Here is a 25762-nt window from a genome sequence, read left to right on the forward strand (position 1 = left end):
GACTAGGCTATACTTCTTACAGAATCTTAGGTAGGCTAAATTCTGGAGCCACTTCTCATCAACTTATAATAGAAAATCATCCTGACTGGAAACATCACAAAGTGGCATGGTTCGTTACGGCCCAATGCAGAAAGGCTCCATAGTGGGTGATTAAAACCACCGGAACATCATCGGTACCATCTACATCTTCACATAAGTGAAGAGAGATGTCTGCAAAAATCACAGCTAACAGTCTATAATGTGTTTACAATCACCCGGTGAACACAAACGTGTGCTGGATGTGAAGGTTGTTAGGCAGCTATTAACAGCTTTGTTGTACTTATGTTGTAGTTTCAGCATCTTCAGTTTAGCCTGTAAGCTGTATTTCTAAGGTCCAGAGTGTTTAAGTTAATGTATTTTTTCTTGTTATGCCTGAAAAAAGTATATATGGGTTTTTTTTTCCTGATCTGCTAATCAACATTACCAAGCGTGACATTATTCTCATACACCTTCACTGTACACAGGATATTAATGACAAGGGGAAATCAATTATTTTTCATCTGCAGGTAACAGTTAAACATCCTGTTGTCACCAATGCAGGTGATTCTATTCATTGCCTATTCCAGCCCACAGATTTCAGAGGGAACAAGTAAACGGATACATGAGACAATAAAGTGTCTTAACATGTTGCCACACCTGGAACAAGCCCCACTAGCCTAGAGGGGAAGGTATCCCCTTCACAATAAAACAAAGCATGCCGTCTGTTGAAATGGGAGTTCCATCACTGACTAATGCCTCTGTTGTTAGGAAGTTCCTGTTTGCAGTGAGCCTGTCTGGCAATAGTGGACCATTCTGTCAGAGACACAGACTTGTAAACAATCTTCTTTCAATTATTTATTTCAAACAGTGATGAAACAGTACAAAAAAGAATATTAACTGTTGTGGTACAAAAATAAATTACATACTATTCGATCTGAAAATACCCATGAAACTTTCCCCACATATTGTACATTGTTTTCAGACTATAGCCTATCTAAGCACCACTCGATTATATGAATCTAATTTCACATTTGAAACTTTATGAATCATGGTAACATTTCTTTTACATGTCTTATATCCAAAGTCTGTTGAGGCTTTAAATTATCTAATGGATTATTCTATTATTTTTACATGAAGTCACCTAGGACACAGTGAAGCATCATTTATTCCCTATTACGAATAATCCCGCCCTATCTCCTAGAAAATCATGTTAATATATACTTATGTTGTATTTGAAATTATTAGGTTTTCCATAAACATATGCCCTTCTACAACACAGCGTTGTAGAATGGAATGTAAGTTATAATCCCTTTATGCTACACAAGAAAAATCAAAGCACTGTTTCATGCATGTTCAGGATGAGTGTTCCGGAGTCTCGCAACATGCGGAAAGAAGCTGTTCTGTCGCCTGGTGGCACAGCTGTGTATACTACTCAATATTTTGCTGGATGTCAACAGGGGGAACAGGCTGTGAGGAAATGTTGTTAATTAACATATCTGGCAAGGTTAAAAAAAGGTTTAAAAATGGATCATATTAATTGTCAATGCATTTAATTAGTTTTTTGCCTTTACATCTGCTCATAGTAACTACAGCATTATTAAAGTCCCACGTGTTTGTATGCTCTCCACCTGCCCCTACCACCTCGCTGCAACCCTGCTGTGGTAGATAAATGTATTTATAAATGTTTACTATGAAATGTATTGGGTGTAAATATACATCCAGCAACAGATTTTGTCTGTTTTGATACCAAAACATATGTGGAAAAATAATTTAGTAATATGCTGTAAATGTAATTTCTAGATGACAGCGCTGAAATTACTCTGGAAGTTCAGATGGGCCCAAATCCTCTTCCATTCTTGTCTACAGTAAAATTATAATTATACATTCTGCCAATGCCAGAATCCCACTGGATGCACTCGGAGGAAGTTAGAGTATTTTGAATGTAGGCCAATTTTCGTTTACTTTTACTGCAAAAACCTGGCTGAAAATGTGGAAGTGTGTGCTGCTTTAGATTGTGAAGCTGCCAAGGAAAGAACATCTTTCGAAAATGACTAGGGATGCACGATATGGATTTTTTTCTTCCAATGCCCGTAACTACCTGCCTCTCATGGCTGATACTGATAAAATAACAATAATGACATATTTTCATGTATGAAAAATACACTTCTAACCTGGTATTCATGCACACCTGTGTGTAAAGGCTCAGATGAAGTGAGCAAAGATGATAGATTTAATATTCCACAGCTGTAATAAGATGTGTTGTATAAAGCCTTTTCCCTCCCCTCTGAATGCTTACAGGGATGTCTTCTTCCTGTAAAAAAAACAACAAAAAAAATCATCGTCCACACCAGCAACGACATGTGTGTCTTGTCTACAATGTGTGGCTCTACACAGGAGCATCAGTTCGACGTCATGAGCACAACAACAGAGTTTTTGTTATTCTTCTTCTCTGTGTTTGTTGCCTGCTCACCAAAGAACTATAAAGGTGCATATTGCCACCTACTGTGTGTAGATGTTGCACTTGTTAAGTGAACAAAAGGAATTTGTATTTTTTTTTTTATATCTGCTGATTACCGATAACGTACCTTTTCTACAATTGCGCTGATCATTTATCGGTCCCATATATATCGTGCATCCCTAGAAATAAAGGCTTGGTTCTAAAGAAAGTCAAACTTGCACAGTTCATATAAAGTGCCATAACTCATCTGACCATTTTGTTTTCTGTATTGTCAGGATTGATTAATACAACTGTTTTGCTTTGAAACATGTTGTCTGCCACTGTCAGATTTGTACACATGCAAGTTAACTGACAGCTAATAGATGCTTGTGTTGAAAACGGACTTATTGCATGTAACAAGAACAGATCTTGTACAGTATTTGGATATCTGATTAACACAGGTCTTTCATCTTTAGGACAGACTTCTCTATCTTTTCTGACTCTGGCCCATAATATAAAATGTTCCTTTAAATGAATATGCATTGCTTTATCAAAGGACCATGCTGGCTAGTTAACAGCTGGTTCATGTCAAAGGAATAGTTCCAACATTTTAAGTCAGGATGTAGTTAACCTTAGGGAATAAAGAATTAGCCTGGCTCAGAACAAAGTAGGAACAGTTGTAGAACTCACTGATGAAACATGTATGTTGTTGGTTTAATCTGTACACAAACAGAAATTACATTCTGTGGGAGTTGCTTAAACAATTTCTTGACAATAGCAGCCAGGTATAGTGACTGTGTACTGCTTGTCATCACAGTAAAGTTGCCTGGATTAGTGTCATCGTGCCTGTACAGAATCAGAAACAAAACCTGTAATCACTGACTGGTTCTGGCAACCTGCACTGTCACAAGCGAGATGCCTCAGAAGTTATGGATTGATAGAAACTGTGTGTTTACCAAGGAATAGCTCCAGAATGTCAGTCCCCCTAAAACCAAATTGTTGTTTTTCTGTTAATTTCTATTGGTGCATGGTTATCAAACAGGCCAGGACATGTTAATCATAGAGCTCTAGGGGTTTTGGCATGTCCATATTCAACTTTAGACAGAACTAGGCTAGCTGTTTCCCCCTGCTTCCATTCTTTATGCTAAGCTAGGCTAACTGTCCTAAAAATAGGACTGATATCCACTGAGATATCTCACTCTATGAAAGATAGCAAATAAGTATATTTCCTAAAACACTGAACTTTTCTACTAACTAAACTGTGCTTTGGTCAAGAGACTAATTTTACAACTGTTTTAAAATCTGGGGACAAATCTACACTACTCACTTTTACATCTATTTGGCCTGATTTTTGAATATTTGGATTATATTTGCACATTTATACCATCCATGAATTTCATGATGAAGGCAGGCATTTCCTCTCTAACTGCAGGATTACAGAGGTTTTAGTTGTCAGACTGCCTCCCGGCTCTCTCCTCAGGGAGTCCACCCTTCCTCTGATTTTTCCTCGGTTTACCACTGTGGATAGATGTGTCCTTGTGTCCTGAGTCATTCTGGTCTCTGGTGTAGCGCTTGCATTTACAGGATGTCACCACAGTTATCTTGTAGGTCCTGGAGCTGCCATCCTGGCACTGCAGTCGGATCCGTTGGGTCCTGGTCCTGTCAATGACACAGCGCCACTCCTGAGCATCGCGGCGGCTCCAGTACCTGCCAGTGTAACTCCCACCTCCGATCCAGTTGGGCAGCAGGTGGGCAGGCAGACACTCCCCAGCACAGACCAGCTCCTTAATGGGGTTAATGCTGGTACACTGGCCATCTGAGATGTACTTTGTGGACCTCAGCTCCCTGCAGCCCACCTGGCTCTGGTCTGGACCTGAGACATGGAAAATGAACTATATATGTATGCTCCAGTTCATTCTAATGTGGCACAATCTACTTATACTGCTGCTGTTCAGATCTACATCTGAGAAAATGTAGCAGAGGTAACGTTTTTCCCCTTTTGTAGGACACAGAACTATTGATATTCAACTTGTCAGTGAAATGTACATCAACAATGTTTTTCATTTGTTTCCTGACAAAATATGGACTTGTGGTGACTACAGCCTGCACTGTGTATGCCCACCATCTGCCCTGACTGCCTCCCTGTAACTCTGGTGTGGCACATAAAATTAGCTCTTCATTCACTCAAGTATATTTGTAATTAATATTACGATGATTATGATATAAATGCTATCAAGCTGCATCATGGCAAGTGTGGGAGCCAACGATAAAGGGTCAGTCATACCAGGCACTGAAAGGCAGGATATCTCAGCCTCTGCAGCTTCAGTTCTGAATTATTTTTTTTTTCTCTCTCACAAGCCACCCAACTCTCTGGGAGGGCAATAGTAAATAACTATAGGGACAACTCTTTACACAAATAATGTGTCTTTCTACAATAACCTAAAATACAGTTTACATAAGAGGATCTCAGCAGGATCTTGAAAAGCCGCCCAATGTATTTATCTATACCAGGTCGTCCTCAACTCTGGCAACTACAACTACTATAATTCAGAAAGCAGCTGCCAGAGTTTGAACAGTAACAGAACAATATTAGCATGTGACATACATTCTCAAGTCTCTCTGTCTGAGACCTAATTATATTCTGATCCTGTTCCATGAAATGCAAGCCTACTAGAAATGAGCTCCCAAATGATCTTGGGCCTGTTGGTGGATTTTGTTTCCACTTTGGGTTTTACTGTTCACCATGTATTGACTTCATATAAATGTTGACACTTCCGATAAAAATGGTTCGTCCTTTCTGATTCTTCAGTGCATCTTGTAAAGCACTTGGAATTGCTCCTGTGCACACAAAACTGAATAAATACAATTTCCGTGAAGGGCATGTAGCAGAACTTGTTGATTTGGAGTAAATTGTAAAAAAAAAAATTTAAAAAAAGAAAAAAAATTGGGCAAATCCATCACTCAGTCATAATATCCACATTACTGATGATCGTTAATATTAATAATAATGAATATTAACATTATTTAGGTACCAAAAGTCATCCCCATTATTGTAACAATATCGATATTAACGTATTTTGGTAAAATAAAAATAAAAAATAAAAAATCCTGAACTCTATTTTGTGGCACAGTCCCAACAATAATGAAGTGCTTTTGAGGATATATCTATTGTGTATGGCAATGTGGCCTAAGGATATTGTGATATTATTTTACTGCCGGGCCCATCTTTTTTGGTGTACGTTTTGTCCCTTATGCTCTCTTTCTGTCTTGTCTGCTCTCTTCAACCCAAACGCATTGTCTGAAAAGTTTGTTTCTCAAAACAAACTCACATGTCACAGGCAAACGTTGTGAACGCAGCTGCCACACAGGCCACAGTTATCTATGGACACCACCCGGACATCAATTTGAAATGGCACATTTTGTAAGTCAAAAAAAAAAAAAAAAAGTTGCTTGGCACAAAGTGATGTAACTGTACAGTATCTGTGTCATGCGCGTTTGGACTCACCATCACGCACAGCGCCAGTCTGCCGTCTTCCGCCGTTGTTCGCCTGGTTCGTATCTTCATTAGCCGGCTCGTCCGGTGTGTCGGGGACCAGCTGAGTATGACCGGACTCTGTGGCGTCGTTGTGAACAGCCGAGGTGCTCCTTCTCAGCAACAGTAGGAGCGCGAGCAGTTGAAGGCCGTGGGCAGGACGGAGCATGACTGCACCTGACAGAGCTGCTGCTGACAGGGACACGCTGACACCCGATGAATGACGAAGTCGATACAGCTGTGGTTTATATATCCTCCACCGTGACGCCCCGTGGATGCACACCGCCTGGTCAGATTAACAAGAAATGTTAATGAGAAGAGAATGACAGAACATCTTCATTGGCTGATTTTTTTTCTTCTTCTACCTAAACAAGGTACATTAACAAACTATTTTTGTTTTCATGACTGAATAAACTGAATAAATACACTGACCGAAAAGGACAACACAATGTATACTGTTTACCTTGTTTATATATGGCAGGCAATGCCAGCTTTAGTCATTCCTACTTTGTCACAAAAACATTCATGAAGTTTGGATCAGTAATGAATGTATTATAGGTCTTATGACAATGTGACCAAATCTGCTGGATCAAAAATAGTAACTGTAATATTTGGTTAAATGTATCTTGGTCATTTTCACCTCAGTTAGCTGCTTTTAACCACTCCTCTTGACACAATCAGTGAAGTTTAACTAAATGTGTTCGTTTCCTGGCAAGGACTTGTTTCAAAAGCACAGCCCACATGTTCTTGATGGGGTTCAATCAAGACTACGGAAATACCATTCCAACACCTCAATTCTAGCCTCATTCCTTTATTCCTTTAACCACCTGTCATCCAGCAGCTCCTAATTCATTACAGACTTGCTTTTTGGTGTTTTTTAGTTGGCTTTTGACCATCCTGAACAGTTTTCTCAGAGCAACAGGTAATATTTGTGTTTTCGCCCTGATTGTGGCAATGTACTTGCACTTTATTCTTAGAAACAGTTGCTTGCAAAGTTGATCTTGGGACCTGTAACTGCTTTGAAATGGCTCCAAGTGACTTTCCTGACCTCTTCAAATCAATAATGTAATTTTTCAGATCACTGCTGAGGTCCTTTTACTTTCCCATTGTCGTGTTTGTGGCTGAGTGGCTGTATCAAACAAGCCCTATTAAAATGGGCCCAGATGATTCATCAGCTGTTATAAATCAGAATCACTTAGAAGAAGTTCGGAGGCCATACTTCAAAAAGCAGTTTTTGTGTAATCCTGATGACAAACCACCCACCCAACAAATGGACAGAGACACAGGTAATCAATAGTTATGAAAATTAAGGGAATATTGTTTCTATCTTGTTATGAAATGTCATGACTATGCCATGACATGTTTCATATGCAGCAACTTTTAATGACTTTCTCATTCTGGCATGAAAAGGGAATCGTCAAGGGGGTTCCTGACATGTTGTTCATACATTGTTGCTATCTGTGCTCAATCCTTCAATTATAATACTATACCCATACCTCTCTTAATACAATATTTTGGACAGATACAAGCTGCAGACCCTCTTAATTCACAGGAGTTGGAATGTCCACAGTGCATGTAGCCTACTAGCATTCCCATCTTCCCTACATTTCCAGCAGGCTACAGACACTAACACAACTGGTTTTATGTGACCTACTGGGAATAAACCCTGTCTCTCTCTCTGACTGACTTTGATGGCTCAGTTGGTAGCTGATACATTTGTGTGATAGGTTTAAAAAGGATACAAAGCTGGTTCTTTGTCTCCACCTAGTGCATGAATGTGTTTAGGAGTGATAAGGAATAATAGATTAATTTAATGCCAGCAAACATTCAAAGAGGATGGGATGGAGGAAACAAAAGACTGGGAAGGTTGAGGAGTTCTTAAAAACACCTGTGCATTAATAAATGTCAGTAAATCTTGCCGAACTGATTATTTGCGGCAGCATTAGAAGTCCAACTTCGTGTGGTTTGTGGGCAAATTCAAAGGGCAACAACAGTTACAAAGCAAACTAACCAAATTATTCCACACAGCCACACTTGTATGGCGACAGCCTAACTGTCCTGGCCCATGGGATCATACTGTATAATAAAAGGCATGTTTGTAAAACCGTATGCTGGCAGTTGTTTCCAACTGTGATTATGAATTTAAAATTGTCCTCCATGACACAGAAAAGCAAGGTCATCGTACGGAGGAGAAGTTAGTTCTAGGTTGGATATTGGACACACTCTGGAGACACCCAGCAGCTGAAACAAAATGATCGCTACTTAGAGGGAACAACACCGCCCCCAAACACCAGGGGCGCTGTGCCGCTCGGATACTTCCTTTTAGTCCGCTCCGGTACACGTCATGCATACAGCAGCTTTAAGGTTTTGAGCATGCGCCGTTCGAGCTCTTTCAATATCTGCAGTTCGAAGAGCACAGCTGAACAGCAACGGTATGTACTATTTCCGTCCTTTAACTGTGGAAACCTCTCTGTTTTGCTAACCTGTTATTCTAGAATGAGAAATATAAACATGTTTCCATTTCTGTTAAACAAATGCCGACAATGAGCACGTGTCTTGAGTTTCACAGAGAGCTTCGGCGTTTGGTGTCTAGTTTGGTCCACGTAAGCGTCTGTCACACGTCAGTGTTCAGATCTTTGACTTGGAGGGTAGCTAAAATATGAAACCTTTTACTCCATCTGTTCATTAAAGCTCTCATCTATTTTAGCAGAAATGTTGCTGCTGCTGATAGATACAGCTCAGTTGAAATGACTAACACTAGCTCCCATTTTAGCACACTGTTAGCCATGAACATATTTAGGCTAAATCATCGCCGGGTTGATCTAATCTGACGTGTCTCTGCAAAGAATACGACGCTTTGATTTACCTAAATTATTTTCCACAGACATTTCCCTATACACTGGGATTAGATTATATAGGCTGTTTCATGATTAGCTCGCTAGTGTAACGTCCGGACAGAGTCTTCTATCGTTGAACAGTTCGAAGCGTTTTCCTGCTTCGTCTGGACAATACAGAAACTTTATTCTAACGTTACAGACCCAAATGTATGTGGCACCTGAACATCAGCCATATGAACATGTCATTCTTAAACCATGGGCACTATATCCCAACATACAATGTGTCTTTGAAGTTAATATCTGTAGTCACTTGGTCAGATTTGTATATGGCTCACTGTGGCCTGATTTTCCTCCAGATGACGAAGATGCTGCATGTGTTTCTGGTCCTGGCTCTGCTCGGTCTGGGTTCAGGAGACGAGGGAGCCCGTTTACTGGCCTCTAAATCCCTGCTGAACCGCTATGCTGTGGAGGGCCGAGACCTCACCCTGCAGTACAACATCTACAACGTGGGCTCCAGGTCAGAAGGATTTTATTAAATGAGATAAAATACTCATACATAACCACTAAAAATTGTTATTTTACTGTGTTACACGAACTCTTGAAATGTTAAGTCAAATTGCTTGTGAGCTGCGAATAAGCTCTTGTGGGATTCAAATAGAAGCTGATGTTCCTGTACGGTGGACATTTTTAAAAATGCCCATAGAATGTGGGGGAAAAAAAGGTAATCAACATGGACAGGGCTGGGTAGGTATCTAAAACACGCCCATTAACTTGTTGTCCCGCCTCCTGCAGGGGCAGCCCCCCAGCCCCCCAACACACGCTTAAATACATACACACAGCAAATTAGCAAAGCCTGACACTGTTGCTGTCCTCCTCGGACAGCTCTGTTTCATTTTTTCACCAATCTCTCACTCTCTTGGGGTTGACAGAGAAACGTATAGCGGCTACCTCTCCCAAGTTTTCTTGTGCATATTTTATGGCAGAAAGTTTGAATTTCAAGCCGTAGTTTTAATTTTTTTTGCTCCAGCTGACAGTTACTATGTTGTTATTTTGAGTAATGAGTCAGGCGTGCTGTCATGCTGATTTGAGCGCGGTCTAAATGTCTTGTTGTCCAATCAGATTGCTTGGTCAGAACTACTTGTTGTATAATGTTAGTTTTCAATCTGTCGATGAGACCTAGAGATTACTGGTGGGACCAGCATGCTAGTAGCTTAACAACAAGGCAGATTCAACTTTTAGCAAACTGATCAGCAGGGGTTCTCAACACACAAGGACAACAGAGTGACACTTCCACACCACCGCAGCATTAGCATTACTGCTGACTAGCTGGTCTGATCAGTGGTTGACTCTGCAGTAGTCACAGGTGCATATTGATTTCAGCACCTACTGACTGTAATGGAAACTTTCAGGTGGACATGCACATTTTCAAACCAGTCAGGCTTGTAAATACTTCTCCATCCATCTCGGTCAAGCAGCACTTGATAATTGTTAGGTCAGTGCTGAGTTTGAAAGAGAGAATAAAGTAAAAGATAGCGTTACTGTTGTTACATTGTTTGTGGCCTCTGTGTCAGTACCAGAGCCTTGCCAGCTGTCTGATTAGTAGTGTGCATGCTCATATCTTCAGAGGTAAGAAAAAAGCAAGAGGTCTGTCAATCAATAGCAACTTCCACCCTCAGCTCCTGGAAAAAATAAAATGTCTAATAAAGAATTTTTGTTATTAAGGATTTAAAAAAAGATATGTGTTTAAAGCCTTCTCAATGAGCTGTATGATCTTCTGTTTTCTAATATTCAATGGTTTTCTTGGGTATTCCTGGTAGATGCATTTTTTTTTCTCCTCAAAAACTGGAAAGTTTGTCCCAGTGGGGTGGCAATAGCTCAGTCCATAGGGTTCACTCTGATCAAATAAAATTTAATGTGAGCTAGGGTTCTCCATTCTACTAGTCCACATCATACTTTATTTGATCTGAGTGGGACTTGAACGTGGGCATTGTCGACGTGCCCTTGAGTAAGGCACTGACCCGTAACACTGTTTGTTGGGTGCCGTAGCATGTGTGACAGCTTCTTCACTCATCTCCTCTATACACTGTGAGTGTGTGTAATGTCAGTGAGGAAAAAAGAATTTCCCCTTGTGGGATTATAAATACATATATACATATACACATAGACACACATACGCAAATACACACACATATTTCTCTTACCATGTCCTCTTCCTTTCTGTCTTTACAGTGCTGCTCTCGAAGTGGAGCTGTCGGATGATTCTTTCCCTCCTGAAGACTTTGGAATCGTTTCAGGAATGCTGAATGTCAAATGGGACAGGATTGCACCGTATCCTTGAACATAAACATCCTATTGTTCCTCTCACCTTGCAGTTGTTGTTGCCCTAATGAAGTCGGTAATTGTAGTTAAATTGGAGAAAAACTCTGAAGTACCACAAAGTTCATCAAACGCATCTCTGTATTTCAGGTTTCTCAGGGCTCACTGACACTGATTTGGTTCACTGTTTATTGTATAACCTCTTGTTGCCTCTGTTTGCAGCTACTTTACACACATCACAAACAGCAGAATTACAAAACAATTGAACAGATAGTGAGACAGTTTGAGAAATTATAGAAGTCAAAGCTTGATCATCAGGTATTATGGTATCTTAGACTGATGAGAACAGGAAATCACTGTGACAATGAGTGTAATTGTTTGAGGCAGAGATCAGGGAGAAATTGCCCACCAGCACTGGAATATGAACTAGGCAAAGCAAGGCAGCCCATTGACACAATAAAAAAAAAACACTTTCAAGCATATGTTGGGGTCGAAAGTTTCTAATCTATCTCTCTGATCTAATCTAACACAACTTAAAAACTAAGAGGGTCAGACTGTAGAAGGTCATCATTGCATCAATGGACGCTTCATCCTTTTTCAAAGTTGTCAGCTTTAACCCTGGAACATCAAGAGCCAGCAATGTGTCTCACACAGTGGTGTTGCGACCCCTGAAGGCTGGATATTTCAACTTCACATCTGCTTCTGTCAGCTACCTGGCCCAGGAGGGAGGACAAGTCGTGGTAAAACCAGTTGGTTATCTTGATGGATTAAAGCACTTCAAGTGCTTAGTGAAGTGAAGGAAGCTGATGTCCATTCTCCCTGCAGGTTGGCTACACCAGTGCCCCTGGCCAAGGAGGCATCCTAGCTCAGAGGGAGTTCGACCGGCGCTTCTCCCCACACTATGTGAGTATTCAATTCAAAATGTGTGTTTCACTTGGGCTAGCACTGAGCAGACTGACCTGCAGGGAGTGCCATAGACATAAGGTGTTCTAGGTTTACAATGGTGTATGGGTAGGTGCCCAACAAACACTTAAACATCAAGTGACCTCTGTTTGCATGTTGATCATGGCGTCCCAATCAAAAATAGTTCCTAAATGGAAGTTGTGATGTTGTCCAAATGTAACCAGCTTGTCAGCTGAAGATCCTCTCTGATTGTCCTAGCATTGTTGAAATATGGCATTATCCCAACCATGGCTCATTCAGCAATTCTGCTAAAGCTTTGCAGTGTGCCTTTGGTAGCTTCATACATTCCAAAACCAAGGGTTTGGTTTAAGAAAATCCTGTAACATATTCATCTTGCTACTGATTTTTAATTTGGGTAGTAAGTCTGTGAAGCCTGAAGTCAATTTTCTCCCATATGCACAGATGGCTTGCATAAAAACTTATCTTACACACACCACTAGCCCAAAACGATGACAAAGGAATCACATTTTCTTGTTCATATACACAAATGCAATAAATATGCTTTTAAAAAGATGGGTTCAATTCTTGAACTCGGAATGGACATCAGTTTGGCCTTCGGATCACAGCCAAATTGTCAATAAAATGTTTTATCTAACGAAATTTAAAGACAAATGATTTTTAAAATTTTAATTCACGTAATTCTCGTAACAAAGGATTTCATTTTTAATGCAAATTCTGACATTCAAGAATGATCAAGGAGCCTGTAAGAGAAGGGAGGGATAGGGACTTGGTGCCAGTTCTATTGTAGGCTACTCTATGCAAGAAGCCTAAACAAATGGACTAAAACCAAAAAATAAAATGGCTAAAATAGGAAAGGTTTGAAAGAGACAATACTTTGGATTACAAGTCGTAGTGCAGTTCACAGCTTTAAAATTGCTTCAGTGAAAAGCAGTGGCAAAAAGAAAGGTCTTCAGTCTTGATTCAAAAGAGGTGAGCGTTGGGGCAGACCTGCAGTTTCAGGGAGTTTGTTCCAGATATGTGGTGCATAATAACTGAACGCTGCTTCTCCATGTTTAGTTCTGACGCTAGGGACTGTACCTGGTGATCTCGGAGGTCTGGATTGTTCATAACGTGGTTGCAGATCAGAAATGTGTTTGGGCCCAAAACCATTCAGTGATTTACAAACCAACAGCAGGACTTTGAAATATATTCTTAGACAGACAGGAAGCCAGTGTAAAGATCTAAGAACTAGAGTAATTTGATCTTCTTTTTTGGTTCTTGTTAGGACTCGAGCAGAAGCGTTCTGAATCAGCTGCAGCTGTCTGATGGATTTTTCCTGTAAAGACCGTTACTGTAGTCGAGTCTGCTGTCCTTTTATCCTGGATATATTCTTAAGGCGATATTAAGCTGACTTTGTTATTGTCTTAGTGTGGCTGCTGAAATTCAGGTCTGAGTCCATGATCACACTGAGGTTTCTGGCTTGGCTTTTAGTTTTCAACATTATGCAGACTGAAACTGAACAGAGACTAGCTGCATTCACACAAGAGCTCACTTAAGAGCGACGGTTCACCAATTCTCCGCCGATAGTGATTCACACAGAGTGAAGCATCTCTGCCTTAAAGACGAACCGCTGTGAATTCACATAGAAAGCCGGCACCGTGGCTCTGAAAGAGGCGTGATGGTACACGTCATGATGATGACGTCGGCTTGTCTTCAAGGTGTTTCCCTGGTGTCCCCCCCGTCAGTCTGACTCCCTCACACGCGGGGACGGAGGCTGTTTTCTGGAGAAAAGTTCACTTAAGTCTCGGCTGGAAGGGCTGACTGTTGCAGCGATTTATTTTCATTACAAATACTTGGTGAGTTAAAGTTTTTTGCCGATGACAGACACGGTTTTTTTGGGCATGTGACGAAGAGTTGGTAGGACAGGCGGGAGGACAGGCGCTTCCCCAGTATATCTGTGGAAATTTTTTACTCATATAAGTTGTCAAAGACAATTACTACGTTACTTTTGTTTGGTCATGTACGTTGCATTGTGGGACATTTCTCTGTATTAAATTGAGTGAAGGACCTGTGTAGTTAACTGACAGTCTGATCGACACACCCTTGATACGCGAAGCCGGCTTGTCCGTTTACACTGGTTCAGTTCTCCAATAATGTAGCCCTGATATTACCTCCAGAGGCAGATCAGCGCTAGAGCGAAATTTCACCCCTCGCTGCCTCCGAGAGATTCACACTTAGACGGAGGCAGGGAATTGGCGTACTGAAGCTCCATCCAAATGCCAGTGTGAATGGGGCTACTGTTAGTAGTTCTCCCTTGGCTCCAAAGACAATTATTTCAGTCTTATTTTTATTTAAGTGAAGAAAACTGTGACACATCCAATCATTGATTTTGTTTAATGCATTTATTCAGCATTTATATTGGACTATAGTCTCCTTGTGCTATGGTTATAAAAATGTATGTATCATCTGCATCTATATCTATACTGACTATCATAACTACCAATTTAGTACTGTATCAGACAGTCCCACGCAATTTTCCAGTTGGTCCAGTAGTATATTATGGTCGATTGTGAAATGCTTTACTGAGATCTAGTAATACCAAGATATTTTTCCACTCTCTGTTTAAATTAATGTCATTGAGGACCTTAACAAGAGCGGTCTCAGTGCTGTGATGTGGTCAGAATCCTGATTCGAAGACATCAAAACAGCCATTTATTATGAAGTAATTTAATTTCAGTTATTTTACTTAAAATTGGGAGGTTTGATCTGGGCCTATAATTATTCATTACTGATGTGTCTAGATTTTTCTTCAGGAGCGGTTTAATGACAGCTGTTTTCATGGCTTGGGGTAAGATGCCTGCAAGAAGAGACATGTTGACAGTTTGTAGCAGATCTGGAGGCATGCACTCAGAATTTTTTCTGACAAAATTACAATTCATTACTTTCAGACGATCAATTTTCAAGTAATGAATTGTAATTTTGTAAGATAACAATCTGCCTAATACAGTGTCTGGCTAATACAGAAAATCTGCTCACCAAATTAGTGGTTACTAACTTTAGTCTGTTAATTATTGAATTAACACATCACACATGAAATGCCAAATTACTGGTTCCTCCATCACACAGATTGATAACACTTGAAACTGAGAGGGGAGAGACGAAGAAGCGGTCTGCTTATTCTCCATTACGATAACTGCACCAAGAGCAAACAAGTCTTGCACACTGATGGAATGACCATTACTTCTTTGACAGGTTCCTGGAAAATGATAAAGAAAAGCATGTCTTTGAATTTTTGACTGTCCCTTGACGCCCTATTCCCTTTCCCATCTCTTCCTTTTCTAGCTGGACTGGGCTGCATTTGGTGTAATGACTCTGCCCTCCATTGGTATCCCTCTGCTCCTCTGGTACTCCAGCAAAAGGAAGTACGACTCGCCAAAGGCAAAGAAGAACTGAAGAGGCACAGCTGGGGGGAGGGGTGGGGGTGGGGGGGTGCAAGTCAAATGGTTAAGTGGGCAAAGGATCTCTGAATAGCTTAATAACCCATATTGGGGGTGAAAGTTAATGGAAAGTACAGTGACCCAGGAACATCATCAAACAAGCAGCATGATTAAAACATCTTTCAGTCAAGGAGTAGGAGAGCAGCTTTAGTGTGATTACAAAACAATGAGCATCTACAGAAAAGCTTACTGTTCTCGTCTACAGCCTGAGCTTCACCAGCTGCTTGTCATTCCTTCATATTTGCAGATGGGTTCATGTGACAACTTACATTACAATTACAATGGCGGTTACAACTGTAACAGGTTTTTGTACTTTTGTAGTTATGTGTGTGTAATGAACTGAAGTCGGATTTGAAGTTTAGAGCTAGTTGTTGAACTTCTAAATAAATGAATAAAAACAAGCTGTGTTTTTTCTAAAGTTGTATTTGACTGATTTCAGAATGCTTTCAGCAAAAGCATGATAAAACAAATTCTTTTGTTTTAATTATTGCTCCTTAACCTAGTTAAAGCTCATCATTTTCAAAGATAAATGCAACAGGAAGTCTTCTGCACTGCTGAGTGGGTAATAATACACCTTATGCGGAATGTCAAGTCATTTTATTAGACCCCCAGCAGCCTCTGCAAACACATTCATTTGCCAGTGGTCTCATGAAAGGTGGCGCTAGCGTATTTATAAGCTATTTTATTGCATCAGCTGTTGCCTTCAAAGTAGGATAAAGAATGATACAGGATAAAAAAAACATCTAAATCCTCACAACCTACTGACCACAAGTTTTTGTGTTGTTAAATAGTTTTACAGGCCAATTTAAATTCTCCAGTGTTAATTTAGACACCAATTATTGATTGTGTGCTGTTTATAACGCCAGGATCCACAGAAGAAATTGTTGTTGTTGTTTTCAAAATGAACTCAGCTCCCCAGAATTCTCCAGTCCTCCGAGGTGCAAAGACTGCCAAGAGATCCAGTTTCAAGCCACTATTGGCCAGGCTTACAGCCCCTGGCTCACCAGGTTGTCAAAACTCCAGCACCTTTGTTTGCCCTCTCTCTTCTCCAACTCTTCTCTCATGCAGCATGCAGTTCCAGCAGGAACCTTTTCTGAAAGCAAGGATGCAAGGTCCTGATACCCCAGCTCATTTAACACCAGCAGTTGTCACACAAAGCTTTCCAGCTAAAGCCACAATCAGAGGAACACATCATTTATATAGTATACAGCTGCTAACATAGCAAAGGACAACAGGAGTGAGCAGTTTCCTCCAACGTTCCATCAGATGGTACACAGCGAGAACAACTACCGGTACACTGTTCAACACTTGAATTACAGTGTTCTCCTGCTTGGCTCAGCTAAGGAACCACCAGCCCCTATTCTTCAAACGCTGGTAACTGGGCTTATATAACACACAGCACAGCATATCATGGCTAAGCACTGGACTGATTAAATGTAACTGGCTGATGTAATGCACATGTTCAATCTATAGCCCTTTTCACACAGAAATTCTGCATTATCGCTGCAGTGAATGCTCGCTTTTATGCCACCTTTGTTGGTCCACTCTGAACCTAGCAGAACCATAAGAGGAATGACAGGACACGCCATGACTGTGAAATCTTTTCTAATATGTGTTTTCCAAGGTTAATGTAAATATGTCAATATGTATCTGCTGACTGTTTATAATCATATGGATGCAGGTATAAAGTATTGTGACTGAAATCCTGACCCACCATGCATTCTGGAAAGTGACAAATGTAAGTGTTTTGTTCTAAATAACATGACAGACATAATCACCATTAGTAAACAGAGGACCCTGGTTTTCAGGGGGAAAGTTCACTGAAGTCTCAGTCAAGAGAGCTGACTGTCACAGGGATGTCTCTCAATTCACTTTGCCAGAGACAGTAACTACAACAAGACAATATTGGCAGGTTAAAGTTTTTTGTCACATAATCACCGTTATTTCACTGCTGAAGCTGCCTGTCTATAAATAAATCTATCAAGTGTCGCCACATGTCTTCCAATGCATATGTTGTACGTAACTGTTCAAGCCCAACTTTGTGCTTCACGTCACATCTGTTTATGCCTACCCCAGTGGCAGCTTTCTGGGAAAGAAGGAAGACTAAACCTCCCTTTAAGACAGGGCGGCAGAGTGCAGCCTTTACCTTGCAGCAAATGTGCCGCCTTTTGTCATCTAAAAGGGGCTAGTAATTCCTCTCTCGCTGTGAACACTGACTGGCAGCACATGGAAAAAAAAAAAAAAAAACGTCATATACCATGAAACCGTTAGAATTTTGAAAAATAACGTGATATACATTTTTGGTCATACCGCCCAGCGGTAGCCTCAGCTTAGTTTTTTCTTTTTGTTATGGTTGGGCTGAATTTTGCTACAAATGCACAGTATCTTAACATTCCATATTGAGGCCTTTTTAAAGTATTTGAAATAACATTTTTTTTGAGAAAATACTGTGAATTCTGAGAAAAATCCCAGTTTCAGCTACTTCTCCAGCTACTTCAGTTGTTGAATGCTGTGAAGCTCCAGAAATGTTTTGCGGACCATGAAACTTCACCTGACTTTCCGTCGCATGGAAGGAGGAGATGACTGGGTTTACATTCCTGAATTGTTCCTTTAAACTTATGATCTGTGTTCTGTTGTTTATAATGCGATCATAAAGCTTACATGGCGGTCAGGAGATCATGATGTCAGCAAATGGAGGCTGTTCATCTGGGTCTGTACTCACCTTGAACTAAACCAGGGAGATCGGGATGGACATACAACTGACGGAGGCTGAGTCGGTCACCATCGCAACCCTCCAGTCCAACTCCACACAGACACACACATACATACACACACTCACTGCAGTGTGAAATGGCCTAATGATGTCATATTGAACTGTAAAAGACTGATTTTTCTCCAGTCTTGAGAAGACATTTTTTAAAAATCCAAGTTTATGAGCACTGGTTTGTCAAGGAAATCCATCCTGGTGACAGGTGTGTCTTATCAGTGCTGATCAAATGGCATCATTAGTGTCGATGTGCACTGAACTTTTCCCGATCAAAAAACACTCTAAAATGTGCATTATTATCACACACCATCATACCAAAGATGTTGCTAATTTTAGGGAGTTGACATGCTGACATGCTGAGCTGCTGACTGTGAACAGAATGTTAATTTCTTGAACATAGTCAGTCACCAGTGACGTTTCTGATATATATATATATATATATATATATATATATATATATATATATATATATATATATATATATATATATATATATATATATATATATATATATATATATTATACACACGCATATATGCTTTACAGTGTGCGCCCCTAAATTTTGTGATTGCTCTCCCAAAATTTTCAGTTAGGGACCACTGTGCTCCTAGTAAAGAAAGTTAGTCTGGAGCCCTGCAGAGCACTCATAGCACTACCCACTGAAGACAAAAATAATTCCAGGTAAAATAAATCAAAACAGCACCACCATCAGGATTAGCTATCGCACACACGGAACAAAAGTGCAACAGTGGAACAAAAACACATTTTAATGTAAAAGTTATAGTACACAACTTCCTATATTACAGATCCAGTGATGTCAATGACAAACTCTTGATGCTGTTTTTATTTTGTTATATGTACAAAATGCTAACAGGAATTTTGTCTTACAGGCTGATGACAAATGGAGTCATGGCAAAGTACAACATGTATGGAGGGGAACAACGTGACAAACTGCCTTTTAAGGCTACAAAGTTGTGTCATGTGATAAAGTGTAAGAAACTAAGATTGATATAACTGAAATTACTGAATGGGCTTCATTTGCATGTGGCTATCCTGGGCTCAGCTGGGCTACCATAGCACACTGTGAATGCCTACTGGCTTTATTAGGAACCATCAGATTCAGGCTACTGTGTGGCTCTAAGAAGTGGTTCTTTCATTACTCTTTCAACTCCCAAAACAAAGTGTTCCTGCCATCTATTAAGTGCATTTAACATCTGAATAGACGCTCTGTAAAAATGTTTAATTTTTTCTTATGCCCTCTCCCCAGCTGCTGTTAAGAGATGGTATGTGAAGGCCATGGATGCAGAAATTGAAACCATCTTCCAGACCCACCTGAAACATGCCCCATCAAGGAGCAGGGGCAAGGGGCAGCCACTTGACTCTTAAATAAATAAAACATTTGTTACATTAAACATGTTAATTTTTTATTTAAGTATTCAATATATAGATAACTCAATCCATATATCTGGTCCTGAATGCTGTCTTTTTACCTAAGATTAGTCCATGTACTACTTGTATTTTACAGTATGGGTGAACATCTCTCGGGTATTTTTAACTTCATCACAGGTGAGTTTATTTACTATCAACGTTTCAACCAGGTTCACCATTCCCGCGATATTTTAAGATGGCAAATTGCTGGTGTTGTCTTTTGGATTTTTTGACCTCGATGCAGTTTGAGGAATTGTTTGTGAAATTGAGAATTTAATTCAAATAGTTGTAGATTAGAGCATTGAGAATTGCACATGGATACATCACAAGAGCTGTGCTTGTCATAGAATTTATGGATGTGGTAATGCCAGTTATGTAGGCACAAGTTGACACACTCAGTTTAGGTAAACATCTTTTTAAATGCATTACATTACATGTGTATTTTGACAAAGGTTGAAATGTCGTCTATTTGACTTTGAAACAATGTAAAATGATGCCGTTTATTAGCAGTCGAAATGACGTTGGTCATGAGAACAACGTCAGAAAAACTTTCATTTCAGCACCTCTGGTAGACGTCGAATCAACCTGCCTTACTAACGTTGATTAGACGTCAAAAAGACGTCGAAATGTTGGTTACCTCATTGGCCGCGTTAACTCAAAGGGGTTATAAGTCTTCTCTTCATCCAAATGTTTGCGCATCACTCAACAATAAAACCTTAAGTCTCTAAATTGTCTCTCCCGTCCTCCGTCAACCTGTCAGGTGCTTTTCCCATTGTGGCGACGCCTGTGCCAATAAAAGGAGAACTGCTGCAACACACCCTGAACTTTGGTTCCGCTTTGAATATATTACAGTTCCCATAGATATTCTTGCTACACAACACAAAATACTCCCTTTATTTAAAAAAACTAAACTATTCTTGGATTAAATCAAGTGGGTAGCTGCTAGTTATCTGTATTATGTTGTTTTTGAAACAATGACAATAAACATCTATTCTATTATATATGGCGCGTGTAAAGCTAAAATATGATTTTTTCCCCCCCAACAATAGTCCAACATTAATTCTGAACTCTCAGTTTGCTTTAGATAATTACGTTCTGTCTGGATGTTAATGTAGACTCTTTTTCATAATGATGAGACTTAAACTAAACGTTTTACTTTTCACGTCATGGAAACCTTAAAATAGATTAGATTAAAATATTTCGTTGAGGTAAAAATGCCTTTAGATAATTAATTGTTTTGTAGGCTGTACTGTCCCATATTTTAGCCTGCCTTTCCACTTATATTCATTTTATAGGATGTAGTAGTTTGCATTATTTACTGTGGAGGTTTGATAGGCTGTCTAGGATACAGTCTGTATGTTTTCTTTGAGATATTGAATAATAATAATAATAAAAATGTTTTTTGTTCAATTTTTTTTATCAACCAGGAAAATGTATCACATCTGTCCGGCGTGTCCTTGCCATAAATGAATCAATAAGAGACGAAGCGGCTTTTTGAAGGTGTCGTGAACGCCTCTTGATGTCGCTAAACGCATATTTACGGTAATACGGACATGACATCAAACTGTGAATGTTGGTGTTTTCCGCATTCTTCCACCGCCGGTGAGCTTCAGGGCTGATCGGACGACGCAGCTCATTCAGTCCAAGGCGTCAGGAGCGGAGCGGGGACACATCCATGGGACAGACGCTTCACGGGAACAACCGACCGAGGAGCCGAGCTGTCAGAGCGGTGCGTAGCCTACGTCCTGTTCTCAGCTCTGTGGGTGAGGCTGCTGTTACACTCACAGCAGCTCAGTGGTCAGTGTGATCTTTATATATAGATTTTTCCGCGTTAGCACTGAATCCGTATTTACATTTGTAATGCTGTTATTTGTAAGCTTCACTTTAAACCTTGTCATTTAGGATTAAAAAGTTCAGTACTGTTGCCCTCAGTTAAAGCTAAGGATTTGGGCGTTTTTGTTTCTCGACATTAGCCATGTCACAACATGTAGAGAAAAAGAGAGAGAGAGCGAGAGAGAGAGAGAGAGAGAGAGAGAGAGCGAGAGAGAGAGAGAGAGAGAGAGAGAGAGGAAAAAAAAACAAAACTAAACGCCGGAGGCTGATTGTGACCAACATGGGGCCACATTATACAGCTCTCTTGCACACTACCAGTGTAGGAAGTTGTTAAAACCATATGTGTTTATGGTGTCTGCCAGGGATGTAACTAATTAATTAAAACAACTTACTTACCCACTTTTATGAGCATTTTTGCAAGTCTGTAATATCACTCGTACTTCAGTATGCAGTACATCATACTCTACTGTTACATGTTACTTTTAAAAATCATAATCGAGTCCTGAGTACAATTTGAATTAAAGGAGCACTATATAGTTTTGTAGAAGATTTCAAACTGAGAGTTTTAACATTTACAATATTAATGAGGTAATAATACAAAAAAATCCACAAGTGATTAAACAAGATGTTCTCAGAGGAAAATAAGGACCCAGAACACTGTTTGAAGCAAGAAAGGTGGCAGGGTCTGCCGCATAGAAACAGAGAAAAAACATATGGAACTGTGTTGTCATTTTAAGGTCAGTTTGTTTGTCACCAAAATTAGGGGCTCTACAGGTTTTTAAAAGAAAATACAGGTACACCCACTAAAAATTGCCCATTAACCTCATTCCCACTTCCCACAGGCAAGGCAGCCCGTTGTGATCTTTATTTGAAGAGTTGTGTTGTACGTCACTGATGTCACATTTCACTTCATGAAAGTTACATCAACAATAGAACCATTGTGAAAGAAGAGTCCGTAAAACAGTGTATACATTCTTTTGAGTGTCACAACCACCTGGAAATTACTAATTTCACCATCATAACAGCCTTTCAGTCCAATAGCATTTGGAAAGACTAGAAGAACAGCATGATGAAATTATTTTATCCCCATTCAGGTTAGCCAGGTGCTAAACCGGATGCGAGGTCAGTCGACGATCCAGGTATTTTCATGGTTGAGAAATAAAGCTTTTTTGGCACCACTGAGCAGCTTTCATAGTAATGAACAGGGCTCCACCTCCAACACTGTCTCCAGTAATTAAACCCAATTAATAGTTTACGCAGCATGTCCATATATTGATACTGTGTCATCAAGTTGTGCAATGGAATTAAGCGGGTTCGCCTGGGTCTTACTTTTTGATCAAAGCTGAGCAGAGCCAAGGTGATTAAAAAACCCGGGTCTACTGCAGAGTCAATTGACCCGAGCGTAAATGCAGACTCTACACATTCCTATTGCACAAAAAACCTGATCTTAGCGAGTTTAAGTGGTATTTTTAACCAGTGCAAATGGGCTATAACACTGAAGATTTGGAGAAACAGAAACTACTTCTATTAAATAAGTACTGTTAATAATACATTTAACATCAAACACTTAAAAAGGAACTTATACTCTGTGTTCTTTTCAAGAAGAATTCTTTGTACTATTGCTTAAACATTATTTTAATTTCTGGAGTTTTACTGGTAATTGAGAAATATTGCTGTATGTAACTGTACATAAAATGCTTTTCTGTTTGGTGTTAGATGCCCAACAGTTAACTGGTTCTCACTGTGCTATCATGTCATTACAAAAGAGCTCAGTCAAAAAAATAAAGTTGATAGGCTTAAATCAGGGATGTCAAAACTTTTTTCACTGAGGGCCACATACAGAAAAATATACGAAGGGCTGGGCCACTCAGTTGGGGTAAGATTCTCAAAACAGCCTCAGATTGCTTCTTAACATAAGGGGATAGATATATTTCAGGCTTGTTATGCAAATAAGTCATTGGGCGTGTGAACAATATTATCAGTTTTAATTGAGTGAGTTAAGTAGTTGTGCTTATTAACGCATGATTACTGTGTATCATATTTTTAACTCACCTATAATGGGAACAGCATTGAATTCAGTGAGAGCAGTGATGTTACACTTTTGACTGAAGGATGGCTGGCAAGTCAGGAGTAAGTTTGCTGGTTGAGATGTGAAGGACATTACAGAGATGGTTGTTGGTCATTTTGGTTCTCAATCTGCTTTTGTTCAGAGTTAACACAGAAAATGTTTGCTCACATGTGTATGTTGAGCCGAGCAGACTCACCATTCTATTTGCGTGGTGTCTCATCAGAGAGAACTTGTCTTTTTCCAAGCTCTGGTAGAAGTCGGACAGGGAGAGAAGCTGATGTTGATTCTCCAAAGAATCATCCCACTGCATTTCAGTAAGTTCTAATTGCAGTCTCTCTTCTACTTCTGCTGCATCCACTAGGAAGGGAATGGAAAACATTTTGATTTCCTTCTCAATGACAGAAAAATCTTGGAAGCGCTGACTGAATTCTGTGATGAGAGATATGATCAACTGTACATCTCTGTAATCAGGGTAGGCTGCAATCGTAGCAACAGACAACTTCTCTGCTTTTTCTGTGCTCTGTTCACGTTCACAGCCAATCTCAGCCGCTTTCGCTTTTTTAATTGCTCAACCACACACTTGCCACACACATGCACACCTTTTTATTTTGTACATTTCATCAATACTAGAAATATAACTGTAGTTCACTCCCAATCGCTGTGCTCATTCGTATTTTAAATTGCAACAAATTATATGCAGCTATTAAAAAAGCCAGACATGTCAGCACAGACATACAGAGAGTTGTTGCAATTGAGATGATACACCGTCTCGTTTCATCTTGTCTGATTTGCATAAACTGGCATGTTTTAAGAATTTTGTAGACCTGAACATTACAAGTAATGGCAAGACTCATTTGTTTTTGTTGTGATTCTTTGGTCTGAACATGGCTTTAACCAGAGGTGGGAGTAAGTCACATACGTGCAAGTCATAAGAAAGTCTCAAGTCTTAACCTTCAAGTCTCAAGCAAGTCCCAAGTTACTGTGATCAAAATCAAGCAAGTCAAGTCAAGTCATTGCTATTACTCAAGTCAAGTCGAGTCATGGCTAAGGTCAAACAAGTCACAAGAAGTTTCTATGAATATATTCTTTATATATGTACATGCAGTAAACGGAAGAGGGTGGTTAGTCAGTAATATGATGTAATTGCATAGTTGATCAATTTTAGAATTCTTTTTCACACCCATGAACACAAGAATAGATTAGCTTAATATCAGCCAGGGAACTGCAGCATACTGCACATTCTGACAGCTGAGAATATTACTCTCAGGCATTCCCCCCCCCCCATAAGAGGAGGCTGAATATCACAGGACATGTCTGTTCTGTCCTGAAATGTGTGTTTCTCTTCTATGAAACACATTCTACATCTCGGAGGTGACGTCTTTGCACATACGGGCCCTTCTCCTTTCAAACGGGGCAGAGCTCCATGAGAAACAGCAGGAGAGACACAGACACAGACACCTGTGGGAGAAGCAGGTCCGTTGTGGACGTACAGGAAAAAACAAGTGCGTCACACCGAATGTGTGCTGGTACGGTGTCGTGTTGGGTTGTGAGCGCGCATACATTTAAAATAATGGCTTTGTGCGCACTGAAGACGCTATATCTGAAACACACACGTGCTTTAACCAGTACGGCGGCCAAAATCACCCAGGCTTGCATGCACCCCGTCATACAGTGGCTGAGAGCTCAATATGCGCAATAAAAAGGAAAGAAAGAAAAGCCAAGATTTTCGAGTCATCTGTGTCAAGTCTAAATCAAGTCTCAAGTTATGAATGCCAAGTCAAAGTCAAGTTGAGTCTATCATCAGTGTTAGTCAAGTAAGTCTCAAGTCCTCAAATTTGCGACTCGAGTCAAGTCATGTGACTTGAGTCCGCCACCTCTGGCTTTAACTGTGTTGGGATTGAAATTGGTGCTGGCATACAAAAAACAGACTGTTGATTACCCATCTCTCAGACTGTTTTTACATTTTTGTTTGGCAATGCATAGATCTTGATGCAATGAAATCAGACAAATGTTGGTGTCTGATATCCATCAATAGGCACCATTTGATGTGATATTAAATTAAAGTCAAGCAGTTTTGGTGGTTTAAATTCTAGAGTGACAAAAGGCTATTGAGTTTGCTATTGGAT

At 40.0% G+C, this 25762-nt stretch overlaps 3 protein-coding genes and 1 long non-coding RNA gene across 7 annotated transcripts in view; 2 read left to right on the forward strand and 2 right to left on the reverse strand.

Moving 5' to 3' along the window:
* Window positions 1-854: 854 nt before the first annotated feature.
* Window positions 855-9213, reverse strand: sostdc1b (sclerostin domain containing 1b). 3 transcript variants are annotated; one of them, XR_005074343.1, is made up of 3 exons: window positions 5961-6425; window positions 3840-4328; window positions 855-2329 (listed from the first exon to the last, which is right to left on the reverse strand). XR_005074343.1 is itself a non-coding variant. In XM_037093559.1 (3 exons), the coding sequence occupies exons 2-3, from the start codon at window positions 6154-6156 to the stop codon at window positions 3901-3903; spliced, it is 624 nt and encodes a 207-aa protein (XP_036949454.1). In that variant the 5' UTR covers window positions 6157-6273; window positions 9103-9213; the 3' UTR covers window positions 855-3900. The 3 variants fall into 3 exon arrangements, 2 of the variants coding, with proteins under 2 accessions (XP_036949454.1, XP_036949453.1); XM_037093559.1 differs by adding an exon at window positions 9103-9213 and having other exon boundaries at window positions 855-4328; window positions 5961-6273; XM_037093558.1 differs by having other exon boundaries at window positions 855-4328.
* ssr2 (signal sequence receptor, beta) lies at window positions 8264-15958 on the forward strand. The gene is made up of 6 exons (XM_037093561.1): window positions 8264-8419; window positions 9181-9341; window positions 11054-11152; window positions 11772-11880; window positions 11966-12043; window positions 15386-15958. The coding sequence occupies exons 2-6, from the start codon at window positions 9181-9183 to the stop codon at window positions 15494-15496; spliced, it is 558 nt and encodes a 185-aa protein (XP_036949456.1). The 5' UTR covers window positions 8264-8419; the 3' UTR covers window positions 15497-15958.
* A 3100-nt stretch (window positions 15959-19058) lies between these two features.
* LOC119017048 lies at window positions 19059-20513 on the reverse strand. The gene is made up of 2 exons (XR_005074321.1): window positions 20373-20513; window positions 19059-19688 (listed from the first exon to the last, which is right to left on the reverse strand). It is a non-coding gene; the product is annotated as an uncharacterized LOC119017048 (long non-coding RNA).
* Window positions 20514-21269: 756 nt separating this feature from the next.
* The window catches only part of si:dkey-240h12.4 (death-associated protein kinase 2), a 30219-nt gene continuing 25726 nt past the window's right edge, over window positions 21270-25762 (forward strand). Inside the window, exon 1 of one of the 2 annotated variants that reach the window (XM_037093344.1) lies at window positions 21270-21532. The gene's annotated coding sequence lies outside the window, so the exon portion shown is untranslated. The remainder of the gene's footprint in view (window positions 21533-25762) is intronic. The other variant, XM_037093343.1, reaches the window with a different exon arrangement.

The sequence above is a fragment of the Acanthopagrus latus genome, chromosome 3 (assembly GCF_904848185.1).
Source record: "Acanthopagrus latus isolate v.2019 chromosome 3, fAcaLat1.1, whole genome shotgun sequence".
NCBI lineage: Eukaryota > Metazoa > Chordata > Actinopteri > Spariformes > Sparidae > Acanthopagrus > Acanthopagrus latus.

Excerpts from the sequence above, each read along its gene's own strand:
- sostdc1b (XM_037093559.1), bottom strand. The coding sequence starts at position 6,156 with ATGCTCCGTCCTGCCCACGGCCTTCAACTGCTCGCGCTCCTACTGTTG. Across the intron at positions 4,329-5,960 it reads GACTGGCGCTGTGCGTGATG|GTCCAGACCAGAGCCAGGTG; the intron begins GTGAGTCCAAAC and ends TCCATGTCTCAG.
- ssr2 (XM_037093561.1), top strand. The coding sequence starts at position 9,181 with ATGACGAAGATGCTGCATGTGTTTCTGGTCCTGGCTCTGCTCGGTCTG. Across the intron at positions 9,342-11,053 it reads ATCTACAACGTGGGCTCCAG|TGCTGCTCTCGAAGTGGAGC; the intron begins GTCAGAAGGATT and ends CTGTCTTTACAG. Across the intron at positions 12,044-15,385 it reads GGCGCTTCTCCCCACACTAT|CTGGACTGGGCTGCATTTGG; the intron begins GTGAGTATTCAA and ends TTCCTTTTCTAG.